Here is a 22,482-nt window from a genome sequence, read left to right as displayed (position 1 = left end):
GTTTCTTCGTTCCTTAAAACAAGGAAAGCAGAACTTGATTATCTTTGGTCTTGACAGCAGAACTGTGTTGCAATAATCCGAGAGCTGTTATTTCACCGGTGATTTTTTTATGTTGAAGACTCTTGTAATTAAAAAATTGCCATAAGGCAGGGCCCACATAATGTGGACTTTAGGGATTTATGTATTAGAAAGGGTTGAACAAACACTGGAAATCCTCTAGTTTGCATATTTTGTCTGTAACAAACTATTACTTCACTCCAATATAATTTGAATAATTTTGTCATCAAGCTCATGTAACAGAGTGGAGAATGGGATCTTAAAGCTTCTGGAATACAGGAGATTGAGTTAGTTGCTAAACCTGTTTACGGAAGATAGAAATTATGTCATTATAATGCTGAGGTGTGCTAAAATAAAATCTTGAATTACAGCATGGCTCTTTCAGTTTGAATGTATGTTTTCAAATAATTGCTGTAGTAGAAAGAAAATGTCTGGGAGTTGGTCATTGTAGCGCACATATTTCAGAGTTATTAATCGTAAAATGGGACATTTTTATTGCACGCCGAGAACAAACGATGAACAAAACCCAAAGAAGCCAAGTATAGCTGAGGAATGATGTCCCAGTCCTGCAAAAATGAGCACAAGTATTTGTGCTTATGTACAATTGTGATCCTGGTTTGCTGTTTGCTTAAAGGAGGCACAGATTCCTCACTCAGAGCAGTACAAGTTCAATCCCAGTGTGTAAAATTAAGGCTGAATACCATCTCTGCATGTTTGGAGCTTGTGTTGAAGATGTGAGGACTGAACAATTTCGCTGCCAGTTCTGGTGTGTTAATCTCTAACCAGTTTCTTGAAATGGTTGTAGCAATGAGAATGTGAAGTAGCTGAATAGTGGAATTTAGCCCTTTTTGAACATTCCTTCAGGGTTTCTGCTTTTCTCTTGCAGACGCCCAGACAATACAGCCAAGCACTAAATAAAAGCAACAGAGTTCATCTTTACTGTGCATTTCTGGATTATAGGTACGTTGCATAATTCCACATTCTTTAACTTGGTTTTATTAAATTACACTTTGTGATGCTGTGTATTATCCATATTCTTCTTTCTTCCTTTCATTCATGGAAATGGTTAAAGAAACGGAACCACTGGTTTATAAAAACCACAATCTGGTTGTTTCTTCTTATCACAGATAGGAGAGCTGGTATTCCCAGCCCCTGGGTTGGGTGGTGGTTGGGAACTGGAAACGTTTTGTGATCAAGTTGCAGCCTGATACAAATCCCGCTTATCTTGTTTTGTGAGTGTGTCCACTTGGGCACCTGCTCGGATGCTCCAGGGTGGCAAAGCTCCAGCACAGCCTCTGTTGTCACTGGCTCTGTGCCACAGCAGCCTGTGAAATCAGTATTTCAGAGCTGGGAGTTCTGGCCAATGCACGGAATGGATAAACATCATGCAATGATCCATCTTGAATGCAAATTAGAATTAAAGGGAAATAAATATCACCTCAAATTTCACTCAGAAAATAAGAGCCATGGAAAAGCAGTGGCTTTTTATTTTTTATTTCTTTTTTTTAGCACTGAATAAATTTAATTTTTTTTCCTTTTGAAATACGCTGCTCTTAGTGAACTCATGGAGAAGGAGTACAAATGGTGAATTTTTAATTTCATGGGGATTAACAGGTTTTGAGCTGTAGCAGTTCAAGCCTAATTGATGCAGCAATGGTGTGGGATGCTATGATCCCTCCTGAGCACCATGCACTTGGGAAGGTCACAGTAATTGTTTCATGAAGTTTTGTTCACCTGTGCTGAGCTGCCCCAGCTGTTGGCAGCTCCTCGTTGTTATGGTTACTCACCAATTAGGATAAATTAGAAGCAGGTTTTATGGAGCAAATGAATGTGGCTGGGGCATTGCTCTCCGCTGGGGCTGGGGCCCTGGAGGCTTTGTGAGGATACAAACCCAGATAGGAAATCTGTCCTTCTGGATGAGCCTCGTTGTGCCAGGGTGGGTTTATTCCCTGTGCACTGTAGTTAATTTGGTTTCTGACCCACAGCAGTCTCTCTGAGAGCTCAAGGAGGTCCTGAAGGGCAGGAGAATGAGGTAATACCTCTGTTTAAAACAGGCACTGAGGGGAGCACAGGTCACTCAGCCGATCTGCAGGACTCAGAGAAATACCAGAGAAATAAATAATTCCTGTCAGACGGGGGTGGGTGACCTGTGGTGCCTGAGGCCTCTGGGTCCCCACCCTGCCCCAGGGCTGGCAGGGCACAGGGAGTTCTGGCTTGTCCCAGGAAAAGCAAACTCGTGAGGATCCCTGCTCAAAGCCAAAAAGCAAAGTGCCAGAGGATGCCGAGAGCAGCCCCCACAGCCTGCCCAGCCATTCCCACAGCGGGGCAGGAGCTGCCCCTTGGGTGCAGGGATGGGAATCTGGAATCTGTGCTGTCAGCCTGAATTGCTGTGACAGCATGGCTGTGGCACTGGGCAAGGGTCAGGCAGCACAGAACACACTCTGATTTTGGGGCTTTTGCAGCATTATTGACTTGTCTGGTGCTATGGTTCTCAGAACTGGGTCTGGGTGAAATGCCATAAATGAGATGCAAAATGTAATGTAAATGCAGTTATCATTGGTTGATTATGAATGGGAAGAGATCTCTAGAGACGTTCATGGAGGGCTCTGATCTGTGCCTTGTCCTGGTGAATATTTTCCTTTACTGTTCCCATGGTGGAACTGAGAGGGCACTCGCAGTGTTTGGGGGTCTCCAGCCTGAGATGGCTCCCAGACCTTTCCATCTCCTGTGTAGCACAGAGCATGTCAAATGAAGCTCCAGCAGGTGCCTTTTGGCAGGGGTAACGTTTGGTTTTTGTGCCTCCCAGCAATGGAACTGGTGTCTGGTCCAGCGAGGGCTGCGTGAGGCAGAGTGGGGACCTCAACTACTCCGTGTGCCTCTGCAACCACCTCACCAACTTCGCCATCCTGATGCAAGTGGTGCCCCTGAAGGTGAGAGTCAGCAGGGCGGTGACTCTGTCTGGTAGAAATGAACCGTAAATACATCAGTTACACCCTCTCATCACCTAAGTGACTGAAACTGGGTGCATTTGTACCCAGCTTGGGTTTATTTCTTGTTTCTCTTGTGTTGTCCAGAGAGTTTAATGACTTAATTCATACCCCAGCCCTTTGTGTCAGTCTGTCCATTAAAGGGGGTTTGGCTTCCTCAGGTCATCCAGTTTTTATCTAGCCATTATTATCTTTATTACTTGTAAAGCACCTAATGACCCCATCTGGTTTCCAAGTACAGTTTTTCTAGGAACCCTTTGGGCTGATGATAAAATGCATCTTTGCCTCAAGACCTCCCATCTTGTAAGGCAGAAATATCTTGGGAGAAATGTGCTATTATTAACCCTGTTTTAAAGAGCAGCATTCAGGGAATTAGCCAGGATTAAACAGGACAGCACCAATTAAATGTCACAGAAAGATTGGTTGGCTCTCCACTGGGGAATAGTTCTGAAGAGCCCAGCTTTCAACTAAACAGATTTAGGATTGTGATGATTAATGGGATGCTGCAATAAGTTTTAGTATCATGTGATATTAGTAATTAGAGATCAAAGATATTTCATACAGAATTCTTTGGAATTGGGTTTTCCTTAAGACGTCTGAAACACATAACTGGGAAAGGCTGCATGTGAATGGACATTCCAGAGCCTACAGTTCTGTAATAGCTCCATTTTCAGTAGTTTCTCTCTGCTTAAATTTTTGGTCTGATGCATTTCCATCCACCAGAATATTTTTCCACAGCTTTTGTTTTCCCCTTTATGATAAAAGGAAAGTCTCATCCCAAACCTTTGTCCAAGACATTTCCTTTAAATGGACCATTTAGGGTTTTCTTGTGGCACTAATTTTTTTAACCAGTGAAAAGAACTGTTGCCTTCATTGTGTGATTGGCATGAAGATGAGAGTTAGGCAAAGACAGAATTCCTGCCTTTTGAGCTGTGCCAGCAGCCACAAATTCCCAAAACACCTCCTGAGAAAAGCGTGCTGAACCAGCCTGACAATTGGAAACTTCTCCCAGGTGTCCTTGGAACCCTCTTAAGCAAAAGTTAAAACGCTGTGGGTTTTGAGCACATCCTTGTGCTTGAATTCGTGAGCCAAGGTTCAAAGGGCCCATTGAAATCACCCCTGGGAACAAATGCTCCAAGACATTGTTGCAGTAATGTTATATCTGATCTTGAACTTTTGTCTATTTTAATCTTCTTCTCCTCATAAATGAAGTGCACAGATAATACGAAGCAAGTAAAAGAGGGTGGGAGTATGCAATTGCCACATTTGAACAGTTCTGTTTACACAGCTATAATACATCTGTGGCCAAACAAATTGAAATGGATCACATTTTTCGGTATGAACACTGTTTTTGACAGAATGTTTATTTTTCTCTAGATTCTGGAAAAAATTAGATTCTTACCCAAACGGGTCTGCTTTTCATAAAAAATGGAAATAAGTTATTGGACTGCCTGAAAACTGTAGATTTTTTCATCAAAAGCTGTATTTTGGTACCAAAAAAAAAGAAGAGAATTAATTTTTCACGGGAATTCTCTGGGTGTTTTACACTTCCCTTCCCCTGTGGAAAGTGCCATTCCCTTTCTCCCCAGGGTACAGATAAAAGCAGCTCTCAGGGGAGCAGAGGCTCCTCCAGGGGCACCTTCAGAGCCTTCCATGCAGCAAAACCAGGGGTGCACAGTTCTGCCAGCACTGGCAGAAAGGCAGGCAGATGCACGGAAAACAGTTTAAAAATCTAAAAAGGGGGATACTGACAGGGATAAAGAGCTGCAATACACACCAGTGCATGTGCAGCAGCTTCAGAGCTGGGAGAGCATCCCTGGGAGAGCCCTTGGGGAAATCCAGGAGCTCCAGGGGATCAGAGCTCTGAGTCCCTCAGCTCCTCCTCACATCGATTTTCCTTCTGCTCAAAAAAAGGGCATCAGCTTCCCATTAATGTGGCTTTGCAGTTCTCTAGAGTTTACTGTTCCCAGCTGGAGTGCGCAGGACCTCAGGGCTCCAGCCACAGCCGAGGTGTCCCTGAGCCCCAGCTCTGACACCAGTGACCCTCCCCAGCAGCCCTGCCCTGCCCCTGGGCACTGCTGGTGCCCACAGGGCTGAGCTTGGGGGAACTCTGTCAGGGAGGGTGGCTTTTCCTGAGTTATGCTGAATTCCAGCATGAATCTTCTTGCTTAAGTCCTTCTCTTTGTTCCTTCACTGGCTGAATGTGGCTTTTGGTTAAATTTGGTTAAACTTGTTCCTTCATTGGTTGAATTGGTTCCTTCATTGGCTGAATGTGGCTTTTTCCAGCTGCAGAATGCAGCAGGCCCCAGCCCCTGGCAGCCCCCAGGACCCTGCCCCAGCTCCCTCCCTGCTCCTGCTCCCTCCCACCTTCACAACACCCACCAGATCTCCCCTCAAGCTCATTCTGTGCCTTTTTGTGCCCATCAATGCCCTGCTGTATTCTCTACATTCCTTGGCACTGCAGAACCGTGTTATTAATTTATGCTCCTGCCTTGGGGAGGAATGACAGTGTCCCATGTGGATTCCATTTTATTCCACCGAGACATTCATAGGAACAAAACTGAAGGGCATCTTGCATTTCCTGCTGCTGTCTCTTGAACACTTGAAGTGCTGAGATGAGGGGTGCTGATGAACTGTCAGACATGTGTGGCACAGACTGTCAGGTGGGTGTAATTTCTGGGGAGCACAGAAATGCCAGAAAGTTCTTGAGAACAAGCTGTGAGTTCTCCATTTTCCTTCTTGATCTCTGCTCAAAACAGGTTAGGTTAATTCAGTCACTGTTCAGCTGAATGCCAGCTGGAGGTAATCTCCAAAGGCTGAAATCTGCTGAGATGAAAAATCATTTTTATTCCAATATTCAGAGAAAGGAATTGAAAGAGACTAGTCACAAAGGAAAATTTGAAATTCTGGGATATTAACTTAAACGGGACAAAATGAACTTTCACTGTGATGTCTGTGGGCTCTACACCAGGATGGGGAGAGCTTTGAATGCTGTGAATTAGTTAAAACTGAGCTCAGATGACAAATGTAGCTGCACAGCACTCCAGATTTTACCCTGGTTTCAGCAGGAGCTCTAAGGCACTGCAGCCAGGGTGATTGTGAAAGGAGGACACACACAATGCTGCTGGTGAGCTCAGCTCAGAGCCTTCGGAGGTGCGGGGATTAGCAGCTGTAACAAGTTTATCTCAGGATTGAAATGACCGTGCTGGAAACCTCGCAGCCATGTGGGGCTCAGCTGTCAGCCTGGCACTGGCCTGCTGCCCTGCTGAGGGGCTGGAATTGTTTGTGTTTTATCACTCTGGGGTTGTGTCTGCACCGGCCTGGCCCCCGTTCCTGCCTGCTGACATTCGTTTATCTTGCTGGTCCTCACTTGAGAATGATAACATTTAATTTCAGTTCTGGAGATTAGTGGTCATCAGCTGGTTTAAACAAATGAATAAGCTGATTGAAGGTAAGATGGGACTGCAGATGAGCAGAATGTTCCTGAAGGAGCATGTTCAACCCTTGCTTGCCTTTGAGAAGTGTCAGGGATGTAAGTAAGGTCAGCAGGCCATCGGGACGTGGAGATTGCAGGGAGCTCTTGGACAGCTCTGGCCAGGTCAGTGAGACTGAGGATTGCTCAGTGCCACCTTCCAGCACACACTGGTGTGGGACACTCACAGGGACTGAGCATTGCTCAGTGCCACCTTCCAGCACACACTGGTGTGGGACACTCACAGGGACTGAGCACTGCTCAGTGCCACCTTCCAGCACACACTGGTGTGGGACACTCACAGGGGCTGAGACTGAGCACTGCTCAGTGCCACCTTCCAGCACACACTGGCTCAGAGGGACTGAGCACTGCTCAGTGCCACCTTCCAGCCCACACGGCTCACAGGGGCTGGGCAGACATGAAGGGGTTGCTCTCAAGCTTTTCCTCCTGATGGGGAACCTGAGGCAGGGGGGAGAAGCCCCTGTAGCAAATAGATCATTGCTGCAGCTGCCCCTTGGGAATTCCTGTCCACAGAGCAGTGCTCCAGGCTTTCCTCCATCCAGCACAAACAGCTGGGGAGCACTGGTGCACTGTGTAGCTGTGCTGGGAGAAAGAAGAAACCCATCCATTTGGATGTGTTTGTTCCCTCTGGAGAAGGGCCAGGAGGAGCAGAGGCAGGGCCAGGAGCTGCCTGAGGGGTTTGCAGCAGTGTCCTGCTGGATGGCAGCTGGGTGGGACATGGGACATCCAGAGCTGGGGGCTCCTGGCAGGGACAGGGACAGTGATAGGGACAGTGGCAGGGTCAGGAGAGGCAGAGCAGCAGCCCTGGCACACACAGACAGGAGCTCTCCTTCCTAGACAGCAGGAACCCAGCCCAGCACAGAGCTGCAGCTAAAAGGGCTTCAAAGAACGTTCAGATGCTGTTACTGCATTTTGGGCAGCTCCGCTCCCCCCATCAGTCAGGGGCCCTCTGCTCCTGCCAAGGAACATGCCAGCCATCTGGCAGATTTGTTTTTGCAGTGATCCAACAGCTCCAAAGCATGCCAGGCTATTTGTACCATCTGCCACGAAAATGTCACTTCAGCTAAAGGATGGTGGACACCTGGGGACCCAGGGTTCAAAAATCCTTTTAAAGAGCAATCATTTTCTCCCACAGAAAAATCGAGTTTGAACTTTGGGTCCCCCTCCCCCAGAACACCAGTGCAGGACACAGCTGAAATATTTATGTCTCCTAAACCATTCTCTAAATTGCTCTTTTTTCCTGCTTCTCCTCTTGCTGTCTTTTCCAACTGTGAGAATATAAAAATGGCTCCTATAAAGCCCACATGTGGATGGACATTTCCAGCTAAGCAGTAGTGTTATACAATCTGTGGTAGAAATTGTTTGGGGTTTTGAACACGTTTTCTGCATTTCTAAAGCTAGAAATGACTTTGTTGTTATGCCATTTGTAGCCTGTTCACAATTCAGAAGAGACCATCAATCAATACAGTTCAAGCAGCTCACCAATGGGCTTGCAAGCAGACAAGTGTTTATACAGGGAAAATACTTAAAACTGTCTGATCTTGATGATGGAACTTAGAAACAACCCTTAGCATTTTCAGAGAGCCCGGGATTGTGAAAAGGTTTGGTTATTCATCTGTGAGCTTCTATTTACAGAAAGAAAATCATCCCAAATATCTTTTCTTGTGGCAATATATGTGTTTTTATTTTAGCTTTCACTGTCATAGCTGAGTTTTGATAATGCATGGCTGACTGAGAAGAAGGTGCATCAATTCATAAAGGCTGTTTTGAAAAAGTCCTGGTATTGCAAAATACTTTAAAAATGTGGGGGATAGATGGGTAATTTATCAGTTTGGAGCATTGTTTCCTAAATCTAATATTGCAGTTATTAATCAAACACTGCGCTTTGTGTGCAATAAAATAACAGTCTGAAACCATAAGCTTTTTTCTTAAAATTTTCAGCCAGCTCCACACTCAAATAGGACAATGAAATGGAAATAATGTGGCACTCTCCAGTTTCTGCTGTTTTGTAATTTTTGTATAATTACTTTTCTCAGCATGCTTTTCATTGCTGGGAACATGAAAAGAATAATGTCTAAGTCCAGTAATTTTTCTTTGTGTTGCATATTTAAAAATCGGGTAGGCATTGCGATTTTTTTGTGTCCTTGTTCATTACCACTGACATTTTGTGTAAGTGAAAAGATCTCCACAGACAGTTCAGACAGCCTCAGCCATCAGATGAACAAAGATAAATCAGCCTGGGTGTTTATTCCAGCACTGCTTTGTAAACTTTCTTTGCTCCTTCTCACTCTCTCCCCTTGCCCCTCCATTTCATGGCAGTGAGTGTTGTCCCTGTGCAGGAGCACATCTGGGTGTTGTCCCTCTGGAGGAGCACATGTGAGTGTTGTCCCTGGGCAGGAGCACATCTGGGTGTTGTCCCTGGGCAGGAGCACATGTGAGTGTTGTCCCTGTGCAGGAGCACATGTGAGTGTTGTCCCTGGGCAGGAGCACATCTGGGTGTTGTCCCTGTGCAGGAGCACATCTGGGTGTTGTCCCTGGGCAGGAGCACATCTCACACTGGGATTGGGCCTCAGATTCCTTTTGTCCTTAGGGTACCCGTGCTCATCTTCCCTGAAAATCAAGCCCTGCTGTTGACTTTGAACCCTTGATGTGAACTTGATTTTCTTGATTTTGAATTTGTTCCTTCCTTTGCTGTTCCACCCCTCTGCCAGCACAGCTCTGTTGATTTCCATGGGCAGAAATTGGAGAATTTCTGGTTGTCCCAAATCCCACAGAATTACACGGGAAGAGTTGGGCCAGTGCTGCAGGATACTAAACCCTCAAATTCCTTAGAGAATTGTTTGGCAGTTACTGCATTTCACTCAGCAGGGGAGAGCAAAAATGACTTTTTATTTTGGAAAAGCACAAATGTTTGAGTGCTATAACTGTCGAAATAACTGCTTTGTTTGAGAAGCATGATAGAGTATCTATTTTAATCAGAATACTCACCAAAAGAACACAGACTTCCTTTCTGTGGTGGAAATGAAAGCACTGAACCACTTGGCAGCCAGTTCTTCTCGCTGACTGAAGGATTTCCCCAAGCAGTATAAAATGTTATGAGCAGGGCGCCTTTATCCATCACTGCTCTCTTTGGGTGTGGTCACTCTGTGCCTGAGTTTGGTCTGTGCTTGTGTTTGGGGCTGGGCTGGGGGGCTCAGGGGCCCCCAGGGCACAACCCCAGTGCCAGCCCTGAGTCCAAATGGCCCCTTGGAGCCAAAGCCCAGCCTGGGAAAGCAGAGCTGGACACGCTCATTTTCATGGAATTGTCCTGGGAGCTGGTGTTCAACTGTCCTCAGCTGCTCTGAAGGGTCTCAGAGCCAGCCTGGCAGGAGACTGCATTGCTGGGACCCCTGTGGGGCTGATCCCCCTGCGGTGCTCTCCAGGGCACTCGGGTCTGGCTGCTGGATGGGGACCAGGAGCAGGGCAGAGAGCAGCTGGATGGGCAGGGCAGGAGGAGCTGCTCCTGATGGGGCAGAGAGCAGGGGACCAGCCCTGGTAGATGGGCAGAGCAGGAGGAGCTGCTCCTGATGGGGCACAGGGCAGAGAGCAGGGGACCAGCCCTGGTAGATGGGCAGAGCAGGAGGAGCTGGCACTGATGGGGCACAGAGAGCAGGGGACCAGCCCTGAAAGCTGGGGAGCAGGAGGAGCTGTTCCTGCTGCAGCAGAAGCAGAGAGCAGGGGACCAGCCCTGCAGGATGAACAGACCAGGAGGAGCTGCTCCTGCTGGGACACAGAGAGCAGGGGACCAGCCCTGGTGGATGGGCAGAGCAGGAGGAGAAGGCAGAGAGCAGCTGGATGGGCAGAGCGGGAGGAGCTGCTCCTGATGGGGCAGAGAGCAGGGGACCAGCCCTGGTGGATGGGCAGAGCAGCTCCTTGAGTCTGGGATAATCTGCTGTGAATACAGCATTTAACATTTCCTGCAAGCTTAGATTTGAGAGGAAGGCAGAAAAAAAACCCACCCTGCTCTGTGTTGCACTAACAGATTTTAGAAGAACTCAGAAATATCAGCTTTTCTGGTCCCCAAACTTTATTATAACCTCTTTATTATAATCTGATGCCACCTCACAACTTGAGTCCTTCCTCCCTGCCATGCTTCTTTCAAGCTTCATTTGAACTAAGAACTTTGAGATTTGTAATGAGCAGAACTCCTACTGTTTGATGACACAGTGCCCAGAACTACTTTGAAAGATGATGTGGGCGAGGGAAAGGCCAGAGAGCAGCTGGATGGGCAGGGCAGGAGGAGCTGCTCCTGATGGGACAGAAAGCAGGGGACCAGCCCTGAAAGCTGGGGAGCAGGAGGAGCTGTTCCTGCTGCAGCAGAAGCAGAGAGCAGGGGACCAGCCCTGGTGGATGGGCAGAGCAGGAGGAGAAGGCAGAGAGCAGCTGGATGGGCAGGGCAGGAGGAGCTGCTCCTGATGGGGCAGAGAGCAGGGGACCAGCCCTGGTGGATGGGCAGAGCAGCTCCTTGAGTCTGGGATAATCTGCTGTGAATACAGCATTTAACATTTCCTGCAAGCTTAGATTTGAGAGGAAGGCAGAAAAAAAACCCACCCTGCTCTGTGTTGCACTAACAGATTTTAGAAGAACTCAGAAATATCAGCTTTTCTGGTCCCCAAACTTTATTATAACCTCTTTATTATAATCTGATGCCACCTCACAACTTGAGTCCTTCCTCCCTGCCATGCTTCTTTCAAGCTTCATTTGAACTAAGAACTTTGAGATTTGTAATGAGCAGAACTCCTACTGTTTGATGACACAGTGCCCAGAACTACTTTGAAAGATGATGTGGGCATTTAAAAATACTAATTAATATCTTGGCAGAGATATTTGGAAAATTCTCTATTTTTTGTGTCACATTGAAAAGTTTTAAATAAGCAACACCAGGCTGGGCTGGCTGGAGGGAAATGTGCCTTTAACCCTGAAAAGCCCCCTCTGCAGCACTTTGCTGCAGATTGCTAGGAAATGTGAAGTTAATAGAGAAGGGGAATTCAAAAACAATTCTGCTGCAAAAGGCTGATAAAGATGATTGCATTGTGAAGCGTGACTCTCAGAGGCCTTTTTTCCTGTAAATTCGCAGTATCTGGTGCATTGTGGCTTGAGAAAAGAAGTTTGTGCACCAAACTGGGCTTTTCTCTGGGTGGTGATTGTACAGTGCCACTCAGCATGGCCCCACCAAAATCCATCCTGTGCTCTCAGGGAGCAGACTGAGCCTCCTGAGCTCACCACAGATGTTCATTTAAAAAATGGAATGTTATGTACCTAACAAAGTGCTTGGCAAGCTGAAGGAAAACCGAGATTTGTATTGTTGTTATTATTATTTAACATATAAATAAAGGCCTCTCTGGACTGAGATTGGATTTCAGCAGCCTTTCTGGAGGCAATTAAAACCATTAGCTTCATCAGCCAAGGCCAGCGTTTTAATGTCTCTGAGACACTCAGGCTGCCAAAGTTAATTATTCACCCTTTTCTGAATTGGATTCAGATTACATTTTAAAGGTACAACTTAGTGGATTTGGCTGTACCCGTTCCCCCCTACCCCAGGACGTGCTCAGGGAGGAGGTTCAGGTTTGCAGAGGGTTTGGGGGATTTCAGTGCTGGGCAGCCCTGCAGATCTGTCAGATAATAAACAGGGAAATCCATCGGCACTGCAGGGCTTCCTGGTGGGGAATTCCCTGTGGGATGGAAAGCTGACCAAAAGGGAGGTGAACATCTAACTCCTTTTTCTGTTTGGACTTGGGGCAGAATGCAGCTGTCATGGCATTTCCAGCAGTGAACAAATACCTGGTTCAATGACACGTATCCACTCATGGGCACATGCAGACCTGTCCTGGGCTGTGCCAGGGAGTGAGGCTGAAATACAAACAGGGCTAGGATATCCTCCTCAGCTTGCAGCACTCATCTTTGAGGCTGTGAAACCTTTTTTGGTTCAAGAACTTGCCTTTTTCTGGAGGATGAATTGTTTTTCAGAAAGGAGATTTCTAAAGCGGTTTGGACAGTGAAATTACTGCTTTTGGCATCTAAATAGTGAAGCTGTAACTTGGTACAGCTGTCAGGATCAGCTATGACAAGCCCTGGCTGAAGTATTTGAGCTTTGTCTGATGTGTGACCTCTGAAGGCAGAAATAGAGGGATGATTTGCAGGATGTGAAGGGAAAATGTTAGGTTAGAAGTGCCTTCCTTTGGAGAAAGCCAAAAGTTCACTCCTTGCCAAGCAGAAGAGTGCAGTCAGTGGCCTGAGAGGTGAATTACTTGGAAAGGGGCAGGGACAGGAGGGCAAATGTGCCCTGGAGAAAGGGAGTCCTGAGCAGAGAGCCCAGGCAGGTGCTCTGGGCTGGCCAGGGGCTGCTGTGCTCCTCTGTGTGGTCACTCAGTAACTACACATGAATAAGGAGCTTTTCTCCTCTTCACACAAACAATTTTTCCTGTGGAGCCTACTGAATAAGGCTTTCAGCCTGAATGACCTCTCCCAGCTCCTCCAGATATAAAAAGTACCATCTCATTATTGTAATATATTTTCATCTTCCTTGCAGTTATTTATAAACAGAGGGGTTAGATATTGCTTTCTTTTTTTTTTATTTTTTTTTTTCCTTTTCTGTGAGCAGCATTATAAATGAAAGATTTGTACTTGTAGTCTGAGCTGGTGTCTTTCCAGGAGCATTTCTCAGCTTGCTTGTGAGGCGGTTTTTGCTTGCCTGTGAGTTTCCAAACCAGAAGTGTTGAGCAGTGCAGTAACTGCTCTTGGGAGGGAGAGCAGGCTCGGCTGTGCCCCAGGAGGTGGATCTGCTCCATCCCCTCCCTGGCCACGATTCCAGCAGCACCCGAGGCAAGGGCTGGTACAGCCTAGGCTGAAAGGGTGGGAGGAATTTTTGGTTTTACCTTGTCAAAGCTGAAGCTCAGAAACATCTGTCTCTTCGTGCTGGTGATTGCTGACACTCCTGACTGGATGAGCTCGTTTCCTGGCTTTTCAGGGTAAAAGAATGACCATATCAAGGCAAGGAAGCTAAACATTTTAGAAGAAAAGAATAATTTAATGTAGATTGGGACAAGTGTGAGAAGAGCTTGCTCAATGTTTTATTTGGTACTTTTAAATGCTATTTTCCTTAATAATAGCATTACAGCTTGATTAGAGTTTTTGTGCTGACTACAAAACCATCACAAATTACTGTTTTACATTCCACATCATGCAGGAAGTCTGTAAACTTTCAAAAAGACAAGCTGAGGTAAGGTAAAAACAGCCCTTATCAGAGCATTGGAATTAACTGGAATAGTTTCTTAATTAATGAGGCCCAATGCTTTGACAACCCAGGTACTTCCAACAAATTTCTCCTGGTTATGCCCTCCGATGAGAATGCACCACATCCAGATGTGCAGTGACAGCTGGGCTGAGAGGTTTGTGGGGCTCTCATGTCTTTAAATACAAATTGTTTTCCCTCCTTCGCCACAGCCCTGCGGTGAGGCTGCACACCCTGGAGATCATCCCCAGCCTGGTTTTGTGCTCTTTGGTGTGCTTTTTCCTGTTCTTTCCCTGCAGTTCACACCTGCACGGGCAGGAGCTGCTCTCCCTCTGAGAGCAGCCCCTGCAGCTCCTCTGGGCCCTTCCTAGCAGTTAAACCCGGCTCAAAGCTGAGCCCAGCCCCTGCAGCTCCTCTGGGCCCTTCCTGGCAGTTAAACCTGGCTCAAAGCTGAGCCCAGCCCCTGCAGCTCCTCTGGGCCCTTCCTAGCAGTTAAACCCGGCTCAAAGCTGAGCCCAGCCCCTGCAGCTCCTCTGGGCCCTTCCTAGCAGTTAAACCCGGCTCAAAGCTGAGCCCAGCCCTGCCCCTCTCACAGGGCAAGGGGGAAGCTGGAGTGCAGTGCTGCTGCTTTTCAAACAGCTCCCACCAGACTGATGTGAGTGTTGGTTCAGGAGCAGCACTCTCAGAGCCTCGTCAGATTTTGGTTGTGTTCACCAGAGCAAGAGCAATTTCCAGCTCACAGATGCAGGGACCTATGCAGGTTATTTCAGGTTTCAGTGAATCTTCTACATTTTGTTGTACAAGAGATTTTTTTTCCTTTTTCATTTCTAAGTCATAGAGGATTCACATTTTGTCTTGCCCTGCAGGGGTTTCTGGAGAAAGACTGAACTGAAACCCAGAGACAGACTTTCTTAGAAACACAACATCAAAGAAATTGCAGAGAAAAAAATGTCTGTGTGATCATTATCTTCTTTTGGATTACTATGGGAAAAACCAAACAGTTTGATTTGGGGGGGATGGATCACCTCTCCCACATGGAAAGAATTGGGTTTGTTCAGTCTGGAGAGGAGGAGGCTTCAGGCTGACCTAACTGTGGCCTTCCAGCACCTGAAGGTCCTGCAAGGTGGAGAGGAACTGTTTACAGGAGCAGGCAGTGGCAGGAAAGGGGCAATGGCTTCAAAGGGAAGGAGGGAAGGTTTAGAGCAGACACTGGGCAGGAATTGTTCCCTGGCAGGGTGGGCAGCCCTGGCACAGGTGCCCAGAGCAGCTGGGGCTGCCCCTGCATCCCTGGCAGTGCCCAAGGCCAGGCTGGGCACTGGGGCTGGGAGCACCTGGGGCAGTGGGAGGTGTCCCTGCCATGGCAGGGGTGGCACTGGGTGGATGGGCTCTGAGGTCCCTTCCAACCCAGGCCTTTCTGCGATTCTGTGATTTTTGCCCATTTCCCCTGGTTTGCTCCTTGGACTTTCTGCATTTGTCAGTGACAGTAAGGGCCCCACACCCCTCTGAGATCTCTGCCAGGGCAAGCACCAGCACACAGCACTGCAAATCTGAATTCTTCCTGAGCAGGGAAGCTCTCCAGGGAACATTTTCTGGCTTAAGGACTGCTGAGAAATACTGATTTCAGAGTGACTTTACATCTGAAAAGCCTCCTGAGCTCCCCTCCTCCTTCTGCAGAATTGTGAGCCACCTGCAGCCAGGGAAAAGGGTGGAGGCACCAGGAAATAAGGTCCGTGCATTTCGGACATGAATGCACCTGATGAGGAAATCACTTCTAAACTGCTCCATTTACCACACAGATTATTCCTGTTTCAGGAACATTCTGTGGAGAATGCCTGTACATGCCTTCTTTGGGGGATGAGGGATGACAGCATCTCTTTTGTAGGAATTATCTGGAGCTTTAAAGCTGTTCCAGTACACAGAACTCTTTTGTTTCTGTAATTGATGCTGTCCAGTCAGGGAAAAGAAATGTGTCTTTGGCTGGAAAAGAAAAAATACTCAAGAGCTGCATCATATTTCCTAGGAACAGTAACGCCATAGCAACAGTTGTCTTTCAGTGCATCCCTTAAAGGCTCTCAGATTGCTGAGCTCTTCTGCTGGAAACCCAGCACACGTGAGCTGCTGCACTTGGCAGATAATTGCACTAAAAACCCACACACACAACACATCTCTGTGTCTGTATTTATGTTTTCCCATGACCACATGGCACGTTACTTCTCTCCTGTAAAAGGAATTTTAATGGGGAGTTTATTGGTAGAGCTGCTTCGATTTGATAATCTCTGATGAAATACTTTGTTTGGGTGGGAAATTTTATTGTGTGTGTGTGTAAAATAATAGAAAATCCCAAACATATGTGAAAGGACTAGTTTTTATTAGATAAATGTGCTGTAAAAAAGTTTTGGAAAGGTATCATTCCTTTTAGTATTTTTTTATAATCAATGAATTTTTTTCAGCTTGGAATTTAATCAATAGTAAATTGAGATTGAAACAATAAAGCAGTATCTCAAGCATCATAATTAAAACTTTTTGATTGAGTAATTTTTTTCCTTCAGTTTATGAAAATGTCAAGTCTATCCAAAATTGAGTCAGGAAAAATGTTTGAAAATTCTTCTAGGATGAGAAAACTTTTTCCTGCCTAGCTCTGTTCTACTTATTGCATATTAACACTGCCTGGCTCCCATTGCTGGGTGTGGCGCTTTTGTCATTCTTTTATGAGAACTTGCATGAAAATTGAAACACATGCTGATTAATTTGAGTGGCCAAACCACCCTGTCCTTCTTGCATGACTCTGTCCAGGTTTAACACAGATCCTGGTGGAGAGCACCGTGGAGTTACAGTTCAAATGTTCCTAACAATTGCATTACCTCCACAAGAGATGCCAGCAGGCAGAGGCTGAGAGCAGAGCTTTGCCCTCACGCCGGGTCCGTGCTGGGGTTTCCATGCTGGAGTGTCAGCCCAGCTCCCTCAGCAGGCACTGCCAGCTCCATCCATTGCCCAGAACCAGTGATGGATCGGTCATTTTAATGGCCGTGAATGGTTCTGGTGGGTGGGTTCTATGGTTTGTGGGGTCTCCCTGCGCGGTGGTGCTTGCACAGGGAGGGGAATGACTGGGAGCATCACTGGGAGCATTGCTGCAGTATCACTGGGGGCATCACTGGGGGCATCACTGGGGGCATCACTGCAGTATCACTGGGAGCATCACTGCAGTATCACTGGGAGCATCACTGCAGTATCACTGGGAGCATCACTGCAGTATCACTGGGAGCATCACTGCAGTATCACTGGGAGCATCACTGGGGGCATCACTGGGAGCATTGCTGCAGTATCACTGGGAGCATCACTGGGGGCATCACTGGGAGCATCACTGCAGTATCACTGGGGCCATCACTGGGGGCATCACTGCAGCATCCCTGCGAGCATCACTGTGAGCATCTCAGGGCCCTGCGAGCTGCCCAGGCGGAGCTGCCCAGGCTGTCTGAGCCCTGCAGCCATGGCAGGAACTGCTGCTGCTGGGGACCTGGGCTGTGACACACGACAGGGACACCGTGGGCAGGGCTGGGCAGGGCAGGGCTGGTCGTGATGAGTGTGGCCCCAGCTCACAGCTCTGCTCTGCTCTCTGTGTGTGCTGAGTGTGGCACCAGCTCACAGCTCTCCTCTGCTCTCTGTGTGTGCTGAGTGTGGCACCAGCTCACAGCTCTCCTCTGCTCTCTGTGTGTGCTGAGTGTGGCACCAGCTCACAGCTCTCCTCTGCTCTCTGTGTGTGCTGAGTGTGGCACCAGCTCACAGCTCTCCTCTGCTCTCTGTGTGTGCTGAGTGTGGCACCAGCTCACAGCTCTCCTCTGCTCTCTGTGTGTGCTGAGTGTGGCACCAGCTCACAGCTCTCCTCTGCTCTCTGTGTGTGCTGAGTGTGGCACCAGCTCACAGCTCTCCTCTGCTCTCTGTGTGTGCTGAGTGTGGCACCAGCTCACAGCTCTCCTCTGCTCTCTGTGTGTGCTGAGTGTGGCACCAGCTCACAGCTCTCCTCTGCTCTCTGTGTGTGCTGAGTGTGGCACCAGCTCACAGCTCTCCTCTGCTCTCTGTGTGTGCTGAGTGTGGCACCAGCTCACAGCTCTCCTCTGCTCTCTGTGTGTGCTGAGTGTGGCACCAGCTCACAGCTCTCCTCTGCTCTCTGTGTGTGCTGAGTGTGGCACCAGCTCACAGCTCTCCTCTGCTCTCTGTGTGTGCTGAGTGTGGCACCAGCTCACAGCTCTCCTCTGCTCTCTGTGTGTGCTGAGTGTGGCACCAGCTCACAGCTCTCCTCTGCTCTCTGTGTGTGCTGAGTGTGGCACCAGCTCACAGCTCTCCTCTGCTCTCTGTGTGTGCTGAGTGTGGCACCAGCTCACAGCTCTCCTCTGCTCTCTGTGTGTGCTGAGTGTGGCACCAGCTCACAGCTCTCCTCTGCTCTCTGTGTGTGCTGAGTGTGGCACCAGCTCACAGCTCTCCTCTGCTCTCTGTGTGTGCTGAGTGTGGCACCAGCTCACAGCTCTCCTCTGCTCTCTGTGTGTGCTGAGTGTGGCACCAGCTCACAGCTCTCCTCTGCTCTCTGTGTGTGCTGAGTGTGGCACCAGCTCACAGCTCTCCTCTGCTCTCTGTGTGTGCTGAGTGTGGCACCAGCTCACAGCTCTCCTCTGCTCTCTGTGTGTGCTGAGTGTGGCCCCAGCTCACAGCTCTGCTCTGCTCTCTCTTTGCTGAGTGTGACACCATCTCACAGCTCCATTCTCTCTCCTCGCTGCAGCTGACGAGAGAACACCAGGTGGCCCTCTCCTCCATCACTTACATCGGCTGTGCTCTGTCCATCTTCTGCCTGACGATCACCCTGGTCACGTTCGCCGTGCTGTCGTGAGTAATTCTAACTGCATACCTGCTGAGCAGCCAGCACGCAGCAAGGCAAGCAGGATCCCTTCAGCTGCTCAGGATAAAACAAAGGCTATTAATTCTACAACCTTCCTTAATTAGATCCTGCACATGTATTTGTAACACTTCGTTGGTTATTTCTAAATTACTTTCATTTCCTGAAATGGGATGGTCTTTATATAGCAAGCCATTTCAATCTCTCGAGAGATTTTATTTTTTTTGACTGTCCAGGCTTTGCTATAGTTCAGGAACCTTGCAAAGAGCCTCGTAGGAGGCCTTGGTGTGGACCCCAGTACAAGGTGAGCAGGGGCTGCAGGACCACCCCCTCTGCCCCCACATCTCTGGGTGGCTCCGAGTGCACAGACAGCACTTTCTGCTTTTCCAGTGCCCTGTCTGTGAGGCAGGGTGTTCAGGAAGGAATGCCCAGTAAGGAAGTCTCAGTCAGCACTGGCTGCCCGACTTTATTTTCACACAGCTTGTACACAATTACCTCATGCAGCCCACGTTTATGTTCAAGTGTCTTGCTGTTCTCCATCAGGCTGCATTTCTGTGGCGCTTTACTGGGGTGAAGGACACTGTAAGCAGTGTGAAATTCACTCCATGGCTCGTGGTTAGAAACCTCTGCACCTCCTGCCCAAAGCAGGGCAGCCCTGTAAGGGCTCTCTGTGCTGGGAAGGTTTCTGCCCCAGGACACTCAGGACCTTTATTCCTATTTATGTTCCCCTCGTGACAAATGAGTTTGAGGCCCAGCTGGGCTTCATACAAATATTTCTGGAAAAAAGCTTTCATAAAGGTTTGTGTCTAAATAAGAAACAGAAAACCTGACTAAGGGTGAAGTAACTTGTCCAAGGCTGTGCAGCACTTTGGGAGTACAGCAAGGAGTGGGATTCTTGTCTCCTTTCACACACTAAACCATATTGTTCCCACTTAAGAGTTTGATTCTTGTTTTCTTGTATTTTGGATATCCAGTTAAGAGGCCAGTTTCTAGGGAAAAGGACTAGCTGAATCTCAGTAAACTGATTGCAAAGCTTGTTTTCTCCAGACCCCGTATTATTTCCAAGTTTCGAGATCTGTGTTGGTCATACTTGGATTAAGACCATAACGTGTGGCAAAATCCACTCTAAATAAGTCCAGCATCTACCTATCTGACATTGTGCTGTTGGCATGTTTAGGCTAAGGGGAATGATCTGCTCCACTTTAGTCTAAGGGCAAAATTGGATGTTGGAGTGTTTAGAAAGGAAAAAGGAGCAAAAGGAGGAGGTGTTGCTGCAGCAGGGCTGAAAACTCCTCCAGGAGCTGGAGGCAAACAAGACTTGGAAGAGAGCTTGGAGCCAGCTGACTGTCACAGGGTTAAGCACCCCACCTACACACAGCATCCTTCAAACTGCCAATTGAAAATAATTTGATTATCTTTTCACTGGAGAGCAGGGTCTCATTAAGCAGCTGAAGTGGAATTTTGCAATGTGGTGTTAGATGACTGTGACATAAGTGGAGAAGAATCTGGCAAGTTCTTTGCTTCTGCATGTCCTGACAAGGGCAGCCCCTTCCCAAGGGGCAGTGAGCCCTGCTCCCCTCCTGGTGACACTGCCCAGCCTGTGGCACATGGAGCTCCTCAGTACAGAGCCATGGCACCAGGCAGAGCATCCTCTGAGTTACTTTTGGGATCTCAGTACTTCTTGTCCCCTCCCTCTTCATTCCTGTTCCATGGAGCAGTGCAGCAGGCAGGGTGCATTGGAATAGAACCTGTTATCACCAGGACTGTTTGTTTTTCAAAGGGAACAGAATTTAAGGCAAGCCTGAGATGTTCAGATCAATGTTTTTGTTTTCTGTTTCTTATTTTGGGATGAGAACAGAAACACGAGGTCAGCAGACTTCCAGGAAAGACTGTTCTTGTCAGATTTCCAGCTGGTTTTTGAAAAGCCAAGGGAGATAAGTTCAGATGATGTTGAAACCACAGTAGGTTCCTGTCAAGACAGGCACTGCCCATCTGTGTATGGAGCTATCATTCCTGTGGTCAGAAGTTATATTTGTATAAATCAGAATTGGAACCAATGTCTTTCCCCATTCCCTTATTTCCCAGAAAGGCAAATGCCAACAAAATAAACCCAGGAGCTCTGGCACAGTGCGGGCACAGGTGCCACGTGCTTTCTGTGAGGTGTGACCCCCTTGTCAGCCCAGCACCCTCCAGGAGCAAGCCCTTGCTGATATTCTGTCGCTGGCCATCACTTTGCCATGTGCAGGTCGATGTTCTGAGGGATCTCTGCCCAGGTACTGCCCACGCTGCTGGCAGGAGAGCTCCAGAGGCCCCAGGGCCACCCCGGCCAAACCAAGAGCCAGTTTGGTGCCTGCTGCTGCGTGGGAGGGCCCTGGGGCTGTGCTGAGGTGTTTCTGTGCCCTGCAGGTCTGTCAGCACCATCCGCAACCAGCGCTACCACATCCACGCCAACCTGTCGAGCGCCGTGCTGCTGGCCCAGGCCCTGCTGCTGGCCAGCTTCCAGCTCAGCCCCGCAACCGTGAGTCTCAGGGGTCCTCGGGGCAGCTCCAGGCGGGATGGGGCCACGGGCACACCCAGGGAAGCCTCTGCCAGGGGAGATCTGGCCTTAATGCGCCTTAGCCAAAACCGCCGTCCTGGTCCTGCTGCAGGGGCAGCTCCTCGGGCAGGGCACCAGGTGTGAACCATTAAACTGGCATCCAAAACAGCCCAGTTAGAGCGAGACAAATAGGCCAAGCTAACTGCATCGCATGCCAGTACACCCAATTTCTTTCCACTGTTAATTTTAAAAATGCAATTTAAAGTAACGTAAGGTCTTTGACGGAAGGTTCCACCTGAGAAGCAGAAGCAAAACCTGATTTTACAATAAACTTCCAGGGTGCTCTGTGCTGGTAAAAACTCAGCTAGCCTTGTGACCAGCTGCTGCTCCACATTATTTTTCAGAAGAGCCAGTGGTTTCTATTATTGGGGGGGGTGGTGGTGGAATTTTTTCTCAGTAGAAGTAAATATGTGGTTTGCACATTGTTCATTTTGCCAATACAACAGCTACCTAAATTTCTATTCAGCTCAAATGGGATCCCTTGAATTTCTGCTACGTTTATAAATAACTGTAATGCCTGGTTTGCACAGGCAGTTATTACCTGAGGACCTAAAAGCACTTTGGAAAACTAAGTTCATATTCTTCTGCTGTTTAACATTCGGGTGGGTCCTGAATGAGTCATGCAATGTGCAAGGGAGAAGATGAGGGGGGATGGTTCAGAAGGAAAATGAAATGGAGACATTGGAGAGCAGCAAAAGATGAATCTGAAGACAGTAGAAACCAGGCATGAAAATAATCCTCTTTAAGTAGAGAGCTAAAACCCCGTTGAAAGGACATGGGCTCGAGGGCAATGGAAGGTTCACCCAGCATGACAGTGTGAGGTATTCTCACAGGGTTTTCCTTTTCACCCATCCCAAATTGTCAGACAATTCGGCTGAGTCCCTTCAGATGGTGTGTGAAAGCCTCTTTACAGCTGAGCAAGGCCAGCAGGGCCTCAGTCTGTTCCTGGTGTGGAGCTCCAGCTGTGTGTCCTGCTGTGGTGTGGAGCTCCAGCTGTGTGCCCTGCTGTGGGGTGGAGCTCCAGCTGTGTCCTGCTGTGGGGAGGAGCTCCAGCTGTGTCCTGCTGTGGGGTGGGGAGCTCCAGCTGTGTGTCCTGCTGTGGGGTGGAGCTCCAGCTGTGTCCTGCTGTGGGGTGGAGCTCCAGCTGTGTGTCCTGCTGTGGGGTGGAGCTCCAGGTGTGTGTCCTGCTGTGGG

The 22,482-nt window shown here is 48.2% G+C and overlaps 1 protein-coding gene across 1 annotated transcript in view; it reads left to right on the top strand.

Moving 5' to 3' along the window:
- Nucleotides 1–22,482, top strand: part of ADGRD1 (adhesion G protein-coupled receptor D1) — a 111,929-nt gene that overhangs the window by 52,537 nt on the left and 36,910 nt on the right. Inside the window, exons 14-17 of the mRNA XM_005423990.3 lie at nt 944–1,017; nt 2,864–2,987; nt 18,579–18,682; nt 21,099–21,210. Of these exons, the coding sequence (XP_005424047.1) occupies nt 944–1,017; nt 2,864–2,987; nt 18,579–18,682; nt 21,099–21,210 (414 nt within the window). The remainder of the gene's footprint in view (nt 1–943; nt 1,018–2,863; nt 2,988–18,578; nt 18,683–21,098; nt 21,211–22,482) is intronic.

Source organism: Geospiza fortis, unplaced genomic scaffold, assembly GCF_000277835.1.
Source record: "Geospiza fortis unplaced genomic scaffold, GeoFor_1.0 scaffold145, whole genome shotgun sequence".
Taxonomy (NCBI): domain Eukaryota; kingdom Metazoa; phylum Chordata; class Aves; order Passeriformes; family Thraupidae; genus Geospiza; species Geospiza fortis.
The sequence above is the reverse complement of the archived record's forward strand: the minus strand, read 5'-3'. Positions and strand labels throughout refer to the sequence as shown.